The sequence below is a fragment of the Thermothelomyces heterothallicus genome, assembly GCF_042370625.1.
Source record: "Thermothelomyces heterothallicus CBS 202.75 unplaced genomic scaffold P884_scaffold_29, whole genome shotgun sequence".
In the NCBI taxonomy this organism is placed as follows: Eukaryota; Fungi; Ascomycota; class Sordariomycetes; order Sordariales; family Chaetomiaceae; genus Thermothelomyces; species Thermothelomyces heterothallicus.
The window spans coordinates 92,526-106,689 of NW_027192590.1; the positions used below are offsets into that span (position 1 = coordinate 92,526).

The following is a 14,164-nucleotide window of genomic DNA, read 5'->3' on the forward strand; positions in this document are numbered from 1 at the left end:
TTCTCATGGCCACAATGTCTGGCCGAGAAAGCCAAAGTTGGGCATGGTGTGATGGTATTTCAAACAAGAAAGGCGGCCGGTCACTCAACTGGCCGCCTAGGGTCAAATGGCCCATTTGTTGTCTGAAGTCATTAGGACTGAAAGAGAAACAGCCAAAGAAAAAAGAAGAAGAAAAAAGGAAGGGGGGAGGGCCACAGTAACGGTCGCTGGTTATCAGATAGCAGATGATTGGTCCATGACGGAGGTGCGCCGCACTGTTGGGATGCGGTCAGAACACCACGCCGCTAATTTGGGGGTCTCAAGCCAGGTGGTCTCGAGGCAATCGGACCTCGCTTAAGGGCCTCTTGCGGTGCTGTGCCAGGTTTGTGTGATGACTCCGAGACGGCATGAGTGAGAAGGGATGCGGCCAAAGACTCTTGACCAGCATGTTGGCAGCCGCATTGTCCATGTTTTGCCGGCCATCAGATAATTATTGCTCCTGTTGTTTTTAAATGAGCCACTGTTAATATCCCGCCTCAACATCACTTCGCGCTTGCGATCAGTACGAATTTGATCAAGACTTGTAATCACAGCCACAGGCGCCTACCCAAACGAGTCAGATCTCTTCCATTCAGAACATCCATCTCTCACGCATGCGAAATGGCTTCCTATCAGTCCCAAGCAGCATCCACAACAATTACGAATCGGCAACTAGTCCTGCAGGTGGAAGAAATGCTCAACAACTTCACCATCAAGGACACCGCAACCAACAAGACATTCATGCGTTCCAAGGCCAAGAAACTGTCAATGAGGGGCCGCATGAAAGTCTATGATGGGAATAACAACCTGCTGTTTGACATTATCCAAAAACCTTTCCGCATGCGTCCCACCTTCTCCATTCGGGGACAAGACAAGGGGGAGATCATGAGGGTGAAGTTTGGCGGTGAGTTGCAGGAAATCGCCCCGCTAATTAATTAATCACATTCTGTCTTTGGGGTTTCGGCAGGCTATTAACAGGCGGTCGGTCCAGCCATGAGCATCAGCCGTACGGCCCACGCGAAATTCACTACCGCGGAAGGCCAGCCCGTGAAGTTCACAATGAAGAGCAGCCTGGTGGGTGGCATGTCGGCCGATATCGTTCAAGAACCCTCGAAAAGACCGGTCGCCCACGTCAAGCGCAAGATGATCGGCAGCGGGAAGACGCTACTGAGAACGGCCCTGGGCCAGGACACGTACCATGTGACGGTACAGCCCGGGGTCGACGCGGCTCTGATTGTGGCCATGTGTATCTGCTGGGATACAAAGAAAGAGCAGCAGCAGCGGCGGTGAGTAATTAAACATTTGATCGAGGCGCTTAGGGGGGTTGGGGGTGTGAAGAAGTTTGACATTTGATTTGATCGTCGTTTTGGAGTTTGTTTAGCCAATTTGCTAGAAGATTTTAGACTTGGAGAAGAGCTCCTCATCGAACTCGTGCACAACTACGCGGTACTTCCTGAGAGGCCCACCTTGCAGAGACTGCCGAACTCAAGGTTGTCATGTGAATTCGGACCCAGAGTAATTGTTGTTGTTGTTGTTGTTGTTGTTGTTGTAAGCTCTGCTATAGATTGAGGGATCCTCACCAAACCTATCTTTACACACCATGGGAGCGATATGAGCTGGCAAGACGGTCTTCGGAAGCACCCAAAAGGTATCTAGTATCTACTGAGGCATAGCATTATTCCGATCAATAAGTCACCACAAGGTATGAGATTGCCCATTTCACATCTTAGCTGCTTCAGTTGATGAGCCATCTTCATGTTCCTCCGCTAAACACTGGCGCAGTAATGTAAGTGTAAATGAATTAATACATAGACAACCACAGAACGTAAATGCCACCACTCCGCTTGGTATCCTCAATGGTTATCTTGAACATGCCCCAAGCACACGATCAAGTCAGGGCCGGCAATGGCATCAGCAGCCCGGCACGCGACCTCAGCCCGGCCGACCGAAGAAGCACCGACCTCTCGGCATCAACATGTTCGTTCCCCGTATCCATGATCATTCTGGCCATCATGGGCGTTCGTCGTCAGTTGGCGACACTTTCCTTCTCGCTGTTGGGAAGACCAAGAAGCTTGCCGAGGAGCTCCACCAAGGTCGGGTCCTCTTCTTCTTCGGCTCGCGCAACAAGCTTGCGTTTGACCTTGCTCTTGCTGCTGCTGCTCATGCCGATTTCGTCGTCGCCGCCTTCGTCGTTGCCGCCTTCGTCGTCGCCTTCTTCGTTGTTGCCACTTTCGTTGTCGCCTTCTTTCTCGCCGACGAAGTCATCAAGGACGCTCTCAAGCCCCGCGAAACCCTTCATGACTTTGTCTCCGGACTTTTCGTTGCCGGTGAGAAGACCGACGATATCCGCCAGGTCCACGTTGTCGTTGTCGTTTCCGTCGGTGCTCTGTTGGCTGGTGATGAGGGGCTTGACGAAGTCGACCGTGCCGTCCACGACACCTTTTACGGTGATGCCTTCCTTGTTGATCTTTTCGAACAACCCCTCGGGGGGGTTGCTTCCGTCGGAGTCGGCACCGTCGGCCCTCTTGCTAATGCCGCTAGTGCCATCATTGTCGTGGCCGCGAGAGGGGAGAACGGGCGGTGCGAGCACGCCTTGGGTGGACTTGATGTCAGGGACTGCGGCAGCAGGGAGAGTTCCCGCCCCCGCCCCTATGCCGGCCACGAGTCCCTGCAGAAGAGTCTGAAGCAGAGCCTCAGAATCCACGGTCGGAGTCTGGTCCGACTTGCGGACGTGCTGGCTTGCCTGGAGAAGGGGGGCAGCCTGCCCGCTGACGAAGAGAGCGGCCACGATGGCCCGGCGCCAGGAGAAAAGGGATGCCATTTTGGGAATGTGTCAACAGAAGGTGTCTAGGGAATAAATAAATGAAGGCTTATATATATATATATATATATTTAGGGTTAGCAGTTGAGAGAGGATCCCCGCAGTAGGTAGGCTGGAAAAGGAACGACTCAGAGTGGGCAAGTGAATGAACGAGCGAAGCCTGGTTGTCTTCAGAAGCCTGGAATCCGTGGGAGAGCGAGGACACATTATATACTTTTTCCCGCAGGTTTGAGAGTTGGGTTGTTGTCAACTCTGCGCGCTCCAGAATCAGGATATCACGGAGTATAGAAATTCGACTGAGACACGCATATTCGCGAAAACAGTCCATCTCGGTGCTAGACGCGGTGCATACGTGCCCCGTGTTGTTGTTTTTTTTTTTTTTTGTTGTAATGAAGAACCGGCGAACCACAGCGCGAATTCGAAGTCTCGCATCTTTTGACGGTGTGTTCGGTCCTGCATCCATTACTCTGTTCTGAAACCCGGGACCAAGTCGTCCTTGGCTCGGGCGCGGGGACGCCTTGGTTTTTGGCGGACCTTATCGTGCGAAGAAAGCAAGGCTCAATCGATCTACCTCAAGCAATGCCGAAAAGGGTCCTGCCAAGCATTGCTCGTCCCCGGGCAACGACCCTGCGGTACCCAAAGCTGTTTCATTCCTCCATTAAACCTTTGTCCTTCACGCAGCACCATACGGAATATGGTAATAATAAACAAAATTGAGGTCTGAAACTCACTTCGCTAGTCTCTTGTAACTCCATGATCACGGGCTCCGCCCAAGGCCGATCATCCGATTTAAAGTCCTCCGTTTACAGACCGATCCCAGGTCTCGAGTTTCTAAAAGGGCAGGATGCCATGGACTTTGCCGTGTGAGTGTACTGTACTGTTGCATACATACATTACCTATTCAGTACGGATTATATCTGGGGCTATCTGTCCATGGGGTATCTGTTTGAGTGATTGCGCTCAGGGACGGGCTACGGATGACAGCCGAGGCCATGATAGCTTGAATTTCCTTGAACGACTCCGAAGACTGGAAAAGCGCCGAGCCCAAAAAAATTATGCTCAGCTTTCTGGTGTCGAACAGCTGGGGTCAAGCAATCCGCGCGTCGGTTTGAGCAAGTTTCCCGCCTCCCCCTCCCCGCGCCACAAACCTCCGGCCAGCGTTTTTAGCGAGCTGGACTGCAGCAACAGCTCGTGATTGGGCCGGGCGGGGCTGCTATGCTGCCATGCTCCCGGCGCGCCGGCGCTGGTGGGGTCAAGCAACGCCAGACCGAGCGCGCTCAACCCACAAGACTGGGACCTAAGCTTGCCAACGACGTTGGGTTCGAAGAGCTTGTGCGAAGCCAAGCGAGCGGAAACGGGGTAAAATTTGCTCAATTGGCGAACTTGGCGCGGGCGGAAGCTCTACCGTCCCCAGTTGATTGGTTATGTCATTGCTGGAGCCATCAGAGGCGCCTTTACAACTGCGTAGGTACTCCGTAAGGCAGTCGCTTAGCTGCAAGGCACCAAGCCAAGCAAAGGAAGCAGCGACAAGCTTCCAGCGCAGTAATAAGGCAGGAGCTTGCGCCGCATCGTGCGACTGACTCTCCTCCCTTGTTTTCCAAGTTCTCCTCTCGCGTGTAATTAGACTCTTGGCTCGACTAATAGTGTACATCACTTCTTCACTTGAGGCTGCTCGACTTAAACACCCCGAGCCCTCTCCCGTCGAGCTCCGCCCATCCATCCCATTGTCCGGACGGCACACCACCAACATGGCGATCCAGACATTCCTCACCCTCGCGATAGCGTGCCTGGCCCACGCCCATTTCGGCATCGAATACCCGCCGATGAGAGGCGACACACTCAGCAGCCACGCAAACGAAACTTGGTCCCAATGGACCAACCCATGTAAGCCCGCCCTTGACATTTCCACCTGCTTCCACCCACCGCGACTGGCGAGACGGCCAGAGAGCAATATCCTAATAAAGTAAAACAAACAGGCGCTGGTGTCCCCTCCAATCTCACAGGCCGCCCGGTTACCCCGTGGCCCCTGACCGGCGGCTCCCTCAAGCTGGACCTGCACCATCCCTGGACCTACATCTTCGTCAACCTGGGCCTGGGTTCGGACGTGTCCAACTTCAACTACACCCTGACCCGGCCCTTCTGGAACGAGACGGGCAACGGCACGCTGTGCGTGCCCCGCCTGGAGCTGCCCGCCGACCTGCCCGTGCGCGACGGGTCGCCGGCCAGCCTGCAGGTCGTGACGGTGGGCGAGGACGGGAACGCGCTGTACAATTGCGCGGATATCGTGTTCCGGGAGGACGCCAAGGTCCTGAGCGGGGACGAGTGCAAGAACAGCGAGGGCGTCACGTTCGCACCCGTGGCGGTGGAGGCAGATGAGGATGCGGCCGGGAACAACACAAGCGCGGGCGACAAGGGGAGTGCCGGGTCCGCGATGGGGTTGAATACGGCGGCGCTGTCGTCCGTTGTTGGGCTCGCGATGGTGTTTGTTGCGGGCTTGAGCATGTGAGCTGTGCCCCTCGGGCTACGGGAAGATTCTTGGTAAGGGGTAAGGGGGGTTGAATTTGGGACGGATGGAAGGTGCAATCTGCATGGCGTGAGGCCAATGATTTGTAGATATTGCTGATGGCATGGGCGTCATGTAGAATGTTACTGCAAATATGCCTGGCGTATTGCCGTCTTTACCTGTCCGGTCCTTGATCAACAAATAATTGGTTGACAATCTCCTTCATGGTCAACCGTTCCCTCGGGTTGGGGGCAAGCATGCCATGCACCAGCCGCTCCAGCTTATCGTTCAGGTCAAGGCTGCTGCGCACCGCGTTCACCTCGCTCAGCCACCTTCGCATCTGCGAAACAGCCGTAACCTGCAGGTTCGGCCGTTTCTCGTGCACATGGGCGATGGTCCAGTAGAGGTGACGGGGATGTCGGCGGTCACCCCGGATGTCCGGCCAGGAGATCTTGCGCATCACGTACAGCATCACGACCCCCAGCGCCCACACATCGCTCGGGGGGCCACGCTGACGCAGACCGATGTACTCCGGCGGCACATACCACGGAGTTCCGCCACCCGTGCTCGCACCCTTTTCCGACGACAAGCCCATGTCGCAGACGACGGCGCCGCGTTCCCGGCTGTACAGGATGTTCCCGGGCTTGATGTCGTTATGTTCTAGGCGCAGGGAGTGGAGATAGTGCAGGCCGCTTGACGTGTCCTTGAGTATGCGCAGGGCGTCGGACCGGTCGCCCGCGAACAGGTCCGTTCCCTGGGTCCGCCAGACACCCCGGGCGGAGAGATCCCGCCCCTCGACGGGCTCCATGTACAGGGATAGGAACCGAGCGTCGCCGCCGTATATTTGGACAATGTTCTTGTGTTTGACCTTCTCTTGGTTCTCCAGCTCTCGCAACCACGTCTGGGCCTGTCGGATAACCGTCTTGGCAAGAGCGCCCTCGTTGGCGTTGGCGTTTGCGGGCAGCGTCGTCTTTAGGACTTTGGCCACGACATAGCGACCGGGAGCCCCGGAGTACTCAGCCGTAAATACACTGGACAAGGAGGTTGATGCGATAGGGTCTTTCTTGGTAAGGGTATAACCGACGAGTCCCGCTCCGCGTGAAACCTCTATCGTCTCGTTGGACTGCATATCTAGCAGCGGATGGCCGGTGGCGCCCACGAGTTCTTTTCCCTTTGCGCCAGCCGGCACGAACATGATGACGCTGTCCTCCTTCTTATCGCCTGCGGCGTTTGTCGGTCGCCGCTTCTTCTCCGGGCTAGTGGGGTCGTCCTCGCCGGGCACGAAGGACCTCTTGCCGGAGGAGTTCACCACATCACTACCCGACCCTGACCCCGAAGATGACGAGTCGCAGGAGGCGGTCGAGACGGCCCGCAACCGCACCGGCCTCCTCTCGAGGAGACGGAAATCCAACAGATCAGTTCCGTCCATAGTGATACGCCAGGTGCCTGGCGATAAAGACTTCTCATATTCTGGATTGACCTCGTACCGCACCCCACGGGTCTCCTCGGGCTCCTGGGATATCCGGGAGAGAGTAAAGGGTACGTTGGAGCGGTTGACAAGGATCTGGTTGTCGCTGCTTGGGTCGTAGAAGAGAATGCAGGCCAGCCTCCGGTCCGGGTTTCGGTAGTCGGGGATGCTGACGGTAAAATTGACGTCCCTGTCGGTCTGACGGACGGCCAGGACCTGCTGGGTCGTCTCGTCTTCTTCCGTCTCGGCGGGTAATGAGAGGGGCACGACATTGCGATTCTCGCGGACGGTGCGGTCTCGGGCGAGCGGCCTCATGAGAATCCGGATATCGTCATCTAGGGGCACCACTAGCTTGTCCAGCGGGACTGCGCTGTTGATAGTGCCCAATTGCTCCATCCGGGAGCGATGCAGGCGAGCCTGGATCTCGGTCTGCGAGAAAGGCTCCGTTCTGTCCTCGGAGAGCCCCGAGGACTCCCTGATGTCGCCCATAACGACGCTCCCGGGAAGAGCGAACGGAGATCGAAACAAAAAAAAAAAAGGTATTATCTGTATGACGGGCAGCTCACAGTGGATCGGCGGGCGCAGATTCAGGAACAGGGCGCAGACGCGGCGAACTGTGAGACAAAATGCAGGGAGGCAGCAAGGAATGCCGGGGAAGGCTGCGACACGACAAAACTGCGAGAAGGGCAGAATAAACCGGACGGTAAAACAGAGTCGGCGGGCATGCGACAGATTAAACAGAAGATACCAGAACGAGAGCGAAATTGCGCATGCCCAGGGTTCGGCGTTGAAGAACACCGTGGTGAAGAAAAATGACCATTGAAGCGCAAGTCAGATGGGCTGCGGTTAGAGAGCGCGGGGAGCGAAGGCAGCCCTGCTGATGGAGCATCAGCCTCACTCGGTGGGCGGTGATTGGAGTGCCATCGAAGCTCCGAGAAGAGAATCGGCGACGGGTGCCTGACACCGGGCCGCTGTCGCATTTGGAAATGGCCTGTTAGCGTGATGCTTGTGTGCGCCCTGCGCTCGACTTCGAGCTGGTGAGCCGCGCACATGACATGCCCATCTCGACAAGCCGTCACTTGCGCCGTCCAGGCGTGTAGTTATTTTTGTGGGACGGTTTGGTTCGAGATAAAAGATACCGGGAGCTCCCGTCGCCATGAACCATGCTGTCTTAGCAAGTCTGCCCAGGGCCGCCCTGTGAGGGGAGCGCCCCGCCCCTCCTTGGTTCAGGAACTGGGACAGCACAAATTCGTTTGTCAGGATTGGCTTGGGGAGAGGTGGATAGCTGACAGTTGGCGAAGTAGCCCCGCCACCCCTTGTTGGGCCGCTGCCGTCTGGTACCGCCCGTAATCCCGAGAGACCGGGTGCCAGCCGCGATTCACGTGATCCTGCGCAATTGCCCTCAATGCTTTCATCGCCCCTCTCAGGCCAGCTTGCATCAACCCACATACAAGTAACGTTATCCGTAGATGCGAGTCTCACACCATTGTGCCCTGCCAGTGCCTGTCGAATCGAGGCGGCGTCATCATGCGGCCTACCACATCCAAGAGGCCAGAATCTAGGGCTGGCCGGCCGGGCCACCCGAGGTCAGAAGGCAAAGCACTTTCCATTCCGGCTTTGGTCGATCCTCTGGCTCGGACGTCCCGGTCTTCATGCCATGCTTCGAGGCACAAATTCCAAAACTCCTCGCCATCACGTTTTCAAAGATATATGAGATGCTCTTCAACGTCTATGTACTTGTAAGATGCGTTGAGACGTGTTGAGACGCGAAAGGAACTGGGCATCTGAAGTTAGAGCCGGCATCTTCCGAGACTTCTTGCCTCGCCTGTGTAGCTGGCGAAACGGTAGAGGAGAGGGAGGCAGACGTGGAAGGCTCACCTCACCTAACGACTGGCATCCAATCGCCCAACAGCTTCTGTTTCTGACTTTTGGGCCTCACTGCTTCACGGCCTGCAGCTGACCAGAATTACGACATAATGGCGGCACCGCCGCAGGCTGCCGTTGGCGCTGATTGGGGCGGCCCACAGCGCTTGCATGATCCTCCTGCTTTGCGATTGGCTAAACCCCCACTAGCGCCCTCTGTGCTTGCATTCTGGCGGCGGTGTGCTTATCCGGCCGAAGTCCTGCGATCGTCATTGGCCCAGATATGTGGCCCCTCGGAAGTTGGCGTGCCACACAGCTTTGACACTCCGGATCGGGTAGCCAACACCTTCTCCTCGCCAAAATTTCCAAACACTCTGGCCGCCCCCCAGCCCCGGCCCACCGTCCGAAGCGACCCTTTCTCTGACGAACCCAGCTCATTTCGTCTCCATCACCCATTCATCCCTTGCTTGCACCATCTCGTCGACATTGCATTCGGCGGCAAAAGAAACACCCCAAATCAATCACAGCACGCAGTTCAGAATGTTCGCCGCCATACCTCTTGTTTAGATGGCTTCCAGCGCAACCACCATACCCGCGTGTTCCGATCTCAGCAAGCGTCTCTCATCTCCGGTTTTCGATTCTGGCCTCCTCTTTCGCACTCCTATAATCCATCACTCGACTTCACCTCCCTATCCAAAGTACCCGGCATCCGTAGAATGGAGGACCCAGGCGATCATTGTTGGACCTGGCCCTTCTGGAAGTTTGGCTTGAAGAAGGACGACCTCTTCGGTACCCTGCACGACCGCTATAACACTTTTGCCTCGCCAATTCTCGACCCCGAAGCATTCCATCACGACGTCTACGAAATCTCCCAGCAGGCCAACAGTACCGATGAATTCCATCGCCTGCTTAATGCCCGGAAGGAACAGCGTCTTCGCGAGCTGAACGAGACGCTCGAGTCAGCTGCCTTCGAGATCATCGCCAACCCTTCACTCATCGGTACCGAGCAGTGGCAACATGCCGTTCAGCTCTTCCGGACGAAGTCTCTCGATTCGCTCGTCCGATACTACGCATCATACCTCCCATCAGACCACCCATGGTACAAGTCGGCGGATTCTTCCTCCCAGTCGGAGGCGGGCAGCAGTATCGGCTCGCTGACGGACTCTCATAGCTCCTCTGAGGATGAGGAGATACCCTTCATGGATGAGCCGCTCGAGTATCCGAGCTATCCCAGGCAGCTCCTTCCCCCGTCACCCAGGTCCATGACCATGTGCTCCGACTCTTCTGCCGCTTCGCCAATCGACGAGGGACATGACGAGTTCGATTTTGAGCGGTCGGCGCCTGCCCGCGCGCTTTCGTTCTCCGAATCTGAACCCGACTGCTGTTCGGTTCCCGGGACCGATGGGTGCTGCAACCGCGACCGAGAGTCGGATTGTCAACCGAGCTCTGGCACGGTACCTACGACAGCTACTCGTGGTGTTGACAGTGGTGTCGACGCCAAACCAAAACCCGAATCAACCAGGGGAGAAGCCACACTCCCTGGCGCAACTCTCGATGTCACCAACTCGGAAACGCCGACACCTCGACCCGAGGCGCACACAGCGTCTTTCCTTTGCGACACGAAGCCGTCGCCATCTCAGCAACGACGACATCGCAGTCTCTCGCCGTCTCGCCCACATCCCCTGTCGCCTCGAGAACTTGACGAAGTGCTCACCGCCCACCGGGATCCTCGCAACCCGCAGCGTTCCAGACTCAGCCGGAAGGAGAGGGAGTGCAGTCCGGCAGCACAGCGGAGGAGGAGAAGGAGTCCTGTGGACTCGGCTACGAGGATACAGAAGCCGCTGGCCGACTCGGGACGTTACAGATTTCGAGGCCGGAAGTTGGCCGAGAGCAGCTAGCATATACGGCGGCGTTCATGGCGTTCAGGAGGCTTGGTGGTTGGGCGCTCCGATACCCTCTGTACATATATCCTGTTGTTGTACATATTCTTGCTTGGTTATGACGGTAATGTTCTCTTTCACCTTGGAGTTGTCTTGATTTTTTGATGTGACAGTGGGCTTGGAAATGCCATCCATGTTTGGCGAGGCTATTCCCACACGCCCCGCTCCGCAGTGACTGGGCAATAGCCCCGGGAGCCCATGTTTGTTGTGATACATCCTGGGCCCGGACAGTCTTACCATCTGTGCCTCGTAGTCTCCCGGCCAATGACGGCGACTACTGACATCCAGCACAATGCCCTGCACGAGAGTAGATGCCTCACGAAGCCTTGGCGAGTCGGCCCTCTCAGCCTTGATAAGGTTCCCGGGCCTTCCCTCTCGACTAAGGTTCTGACCCGACTTTCTAACGTCAAGTCTCCGATAGCGAGACGCCTCCGTGCTCTGGAGCCATACCAGGCCCTTCCAAACGTTGGGGGACGCGTCTCGGACTATTGGCTCTCTGCACACCACTTTTAACATGACCCCCAACAGATTTGATGTAGTACGAGTGAGCCTGGTGACTGTGCTAACTACCTAGGCATGTATATTAAAATAAGGTCTTAAGCAGTGAGAGGCTGCACATGGCCTACGTAGCACTTGTGGCGCCTAATGCTTCCGTATCCACCGAGGTAAGGCTAATCCGTAAAGACACGAGTTGATGCGAAGGAGTATATCTCGTGTGCGTTATTTTTCCTATCTTAAACCATAAGGTGGGTCGAGTTTCTGGTCCATATTGGACGCGGCCTGCAGCACAGTCGTCTGATGCTCTCTGGGCGGCTTGATCGCGTCTCATGTGGCATGTCCGCACAAGCGTCGATGCACAAGGGGGGGGGGGGGGGCACATGAGGAGATTTGTTATAATTACCCGGCATATGCATAATGCAGGGCCTACATAGCAAACCAACCATAGCGACATACATGTATGTACACACTTCCTAGATCTCCCGCCCATCACAGATGACGACGCAAGGGAAACTATTGCCCCTAAAATATAGAGCGGAGAAGAATACAGTGTAGAGATAAAGAACGGGGCGGGAATGAAATCGATGATGATGGGGTTTCAAGCTTTCCAAGCAAAGAAAGGAAACATTCTCCATCAAGAGCAGGTAGAAGGTTTAGCTTCCTGAGCCGTTAACTTCTCGTAAGGAGGCTCCCACACAGATTGGTCATCCACCCGCTTCTCTCTCCCGAGGTCAAGCAGTGGCCAACTAACTTGGGGGGAGGGGTTGGTAATGTATGTACCTCATGTTTGTATGGACGACAACAAACCGTTTCCACTAGAGTAACAGGAGTGATGTGAAGAGACGTGGTAGAGCGCAATGTCCCGAGTTGGCCTGTTCCGTACTCCGCACAGCGAGGCTTCCAGGCCGTCACGCCAAAAACACGATGCCGTCTCGAGTCGTCAGTTTGGATCACTTGTGTGTGTTCCTTGATCCCCTCCCCCACCCCCACCCCCACACACCTCTTTTTCGAATATCTTTCATGTTGAGCCCGCAGGCCGGGTCGCGGACCGTGCCCCTCGGGCCCATCGCCGATGGAACCGGAGATATCCGGTGCTGGTGGACTATTGCTTGGTATTGCGCGCTTGGACCCGAGTATTCCGTAATCCGTATTCCACTACACAGTAATCCGTACATTGAAGAACCGGTCCCCGCTTCATCGAAAATACCCCTCACTTCGGCGCCAGCGCGGGGTAGCAGGGGGTGGGGCCATTTTCTGTTCCCAGGGCCTACCTAGTAGTATATTGATGTACGGATTACATGCATACTGTACCTGACCAGATGCAAGAAAACGGCTGAAACCTCGTGCGCGAAAGCTGACTGCAAGCTGGCTTACGGTGTAGTTCAAGCAAGCCGTATGCGCCATCGACAAAAAAACAAGGCTGTAATTCCTAATTCCTATGCCGAGACACAAAATACACCGGCCACTCCGACCTCTTTTTTCCCCTTAACTGCAGCATCCAACGTCCGCATCATTTGCATGGTTCCGTTGCCTTGCACGGCCGCTTCGGAAGCTCGTCTACTAGCACCCCACCTTAAAGTCCGAAATCCGATAGCATTGGAACCTTCCAATGTCGTGACAGCATGGCCGGGCAAGCTCTTCCGCGGTGGGAACGGGGATCAGAGAAACTGTGCCGTTCATATAAAGAGCAGCAGTCGGCCCCGTCCCTGTTTCCGCTTCTAGGAACCTCCTCGTTAGGCCTCAAGCAAGACAAGACGCACTGCCTTGCCAAGCGACCCTCCCCGAATTCCTCTTCGTCAAGCATCGTCACACCATGTCCGATCCGATCGTTCCCACGGCCTACGACCCCAAGGGCATGAAGTTCCGCTACCTGGGGAACACGGGCCTCCAGGTATCGCTCTTCTCGCTCGGTGGCTGGCTCACCCTCGGCGGCAGCGTAAAGGGCAGCATCGTCAAGGAGATTCTGAAGACCGCTTGGGACCATGGCATTGTACGCTCTCCCATTCCCCGTTCCCCCCTGATTGCTCGCCCGGCCCAGCAAGCAACCCAATGATCAGTTCCTCAACTTTGAACTAACCGAACCTCTCTTTTTTCTTTCTTTCTTTTTTTTTTTTTTTTTTGTAATTCAGCAAACCTTCGACACGGCCGAGGGTTATGCCAACGGAGGATCCGAAGTTGAGATCGGCAAAGCCCTGCAGGAGCTCGGCTGGCCTCGGGACGAGTACGTCCTGACGACCAAGATCTTCTTCGGCACGGGGCGCAAGGAGCCCAACACGCGCGGTCTCAGCCGCAAGCACATCATCGAGGGCCTCAAGGCGTCGCTCAAGCGGCTGCAGACCCCTTACGTGGACGTCGTGTTCGCCCACCGGCCGGACCCGGCCACGCCCATGCTCGAGATCGTCCAGGCCTTCACGCTGGCCATCAACCTGAACCTGGCCTACTACTGGGGCACGTCCGAGTGGAGCGCGGCGCAGATCACCGAGGCCATCCAGCTGGCCGACAAGCACAACCTGATCGCGCCCGTGGTCGAGCAGCCGCAGTACAACGCCTTCCACCGGGAGCGGTTCGAGATCGAGTACGCGCCGCTGTTCCGCCAGCACGGCTACGGAACCACCATCTGGAGCCCGCTCGCCAGCGGCCTGCTGACGGGCAAGTACAACGACGGCATCCCCGAGGACTCGCGCTTCGCCACCAACAAGGACTTCTTCGCCAACACCATCAAGGAGCTCCAGTCGGAGCAGGGCCAGGCCAAGATCGAAAAGGTCCGCAAGCTGACCAAGATCGCCGAGCGCCTCGGCGCCTCCGTCAGCCACCTCGCCATCGCCTGGGCCGCCAAGAACCCCAACGTCAGCACCGTCATCCTCGGCGCCACCAAGGTCGAGCAGGTCAAGGACAACCTCAAGGCCCTCGACCTCATCGACAAGCTGACGCCCGAGATCCTCGAGGAGATCGAGGGGGTGCTGCAGAACAAGCCCAAGCCCGTCAACACGTTCGGGCGGGACAGGGACTGATTAGACTTTTTTTTTTGTGTGTGTGTTGGGGGGGAAGGGGGG

The 14,164-nt window shown here is 56.4% G+C and overlaps 7 protein-coding genes across 7 annotated transcripts; 4 read left to right on the forward strand and 3 right to left on the reverse strand.

The window, feature by feature from the left end:
- Positions 1 to 544: 544 nt before the first annotated feature.
- Positions 545 to 1,464, forward strand: P884DRAFT_230794 (tubby C-terminal-like domain-containing protein). Its single transcript, XM_069439805.1, has 2 exons — positions 545 to 922; positions 1,010 to 1,464. Exons 1-2 carry the CDS (start codon positions 640 to 642, stop codon positions 1,306 to 1,308), a joined length of 582 nt encoding a protein of 193 aa, XP_069294314.1. The 5' UTR covers positions 545 to 639; the 3' UTR covers positions 1,309 to 1,464.
- Positions 1,408 to 3,218, reverse strand: P884DRAFT_294570 (uncharacterized protein; the record flags this gene model as incomplete). The annotated part of the gene is made up of 3 exons (XM_069444284.1): positions 2,059 to 3,218; positions 1,618 to 1,670; positions 1,408 to 1,494 (listed from the first exon to the last, which is right to left on the reverse strand). The coding sequence occupies exons 1-3, from the start codon at positions 2,837 to 2,839 to the stop codon at positions 1,408 to 1,410; spliced, it is 921 nt and encodes a 306-aa protein (XP_069294315.1). The 5' UTR covers positions 2,840 to 3,218.
- Positions 3,219 to 4,587: 1,369 nt separating this feature from the next.
- Positions 4,588 to 5,431, forward strand: P884DRAFT_230797 (uncharacterized protein; the record flags this gene model as incomplete). Its single annotated transcript, XM_069439806.1, has 2 exons — positions 4,588 to 4,723; positions 4,816 to 5,431. 2 exons carry the CDS (start codon positions 4,588 to 4,590, stop codon positions 5,343 to 5,345), a joined length of 666 nt encoding a protein of 221 aa, XP_069294316.1. The 3' UTR covers positions 5,346 to 5,431.
- Positions 5,210 to 7,501, reverse strand: P884DRAFT_73379 (kinase-like domain-containing protein). The gene has a single exon (XM_069446055.1). The coding sequence runs from the start codon at positions 7,297 to 7,299 to the stop codon at positions 5,518 to 5,520; it is 1,782 nt and encodes a 593-aa protein (XP_069294317.1). The 5' UTR covers positions 7,300 to 7,501; the 3' UTR covers positions 5,210 to 5,517.
- A 1,888-nt stretch (positions 7,502 to 9,389) lies between these two features.
- On the forward strand, positions 9,390 to 10,571 carry P884DRAFT_272552 (uncharacterized protein; the record flags this gene model as incomplete). Its single annotated transcript, XM_069442533.1, has 1 exon — positions 9,390 to 10,571. One exon carries the CDS (start codon positions 9,390 to 9,392, stop codon positions 10,569 to 10,571), a length of 1,182 nt encoding a protein of 393 aa, XP_069294318.1.
- P884DRAFT_264000 (uncharacterized protein) lies at positions 10,394 to 11,188 on the reverse strand. Its single transcript, XM_069441809.1, has one exon. It carries the CDS (start codon positions 11,127 to 11,129, stop codon positions 10,596 to 10,598), a length of 534 nt encoding a protein of 177 aa, XP_069294319.1. The 5' UTR covers positions 11,130 to 11,188; the 3' UTR covers positions 10,394 to 10,595.
- Positions 11,189 to 12,517: 1,329 nt separating this feature from the next.
- Positions 12,518 to 14,148, forward strand: P884DRAFT_230805 (NADP-dependent oxidoreductase domain-containing protein). Its single transcript, XM_069439807.1, has 2 exons — positions 12,518 to 13,101; positions 13,241 to 14,148. Exons 1-2 carry the CDS (start codon positions 12,925 to 12,927, stop codon positions 14,120 to 14,122), a joined length of 1,059 nt encoding a protein of 352 aa, XP_069294320.1. The 5' UTR covers positions 12,518 to 12,924; the 3' UTR covers positions 14,123 to 14,148.
- Positions 14,149 to 14,164: the final 16 nt, after the last annotated feature.

Bases quoted from the DNA above. Each gene is read 5' to 3' on its own strand.
- P884DRAFT_230794 (XM_069439805.1), top strand. From the start codon at position 640: ATGGCTTCCTATCAGTCCCAAGCAGCATCCACAACAATTACGAATCGG. The intron at 923-1,009 runs GTGAGTTGCAGG...CGGTCGGTCCAG, and splicing joins CATGAGGGTGAAGTTTGGCG to CCATGAGCATCAGCCGTACG.
- P884DRAFT_73379 (XM_069446055.1), bottom strand. From the start codon at position 7,299: ATGGGCGACATCAGGGAGTCCTCGGGGCTCTCCGAGGACAGAACGGAG.
- P884DRAFT_264000 (XM_069441809.1), bottom strand. From the start codon at position 11,129: ATGTTAAAAGTGGTGTGCAGAGAGCCAATAGTCCGAGACGCGTCCCCC.
- P884DRAFT_230805 (XM_069439807.1), top strand. From the start codon at position 12,925: ATGTCCGATCCGATCGTTCCCACGGCCTACGACCCCAAGGGCATGAAG. The intron at 13,102-13,240 runs GTACGCTCTCCC...TTTGTAATTCAG, and splicing joins CCGCTTGGGACCATGGCATT to CAAACCTTCGACACGGCCGA.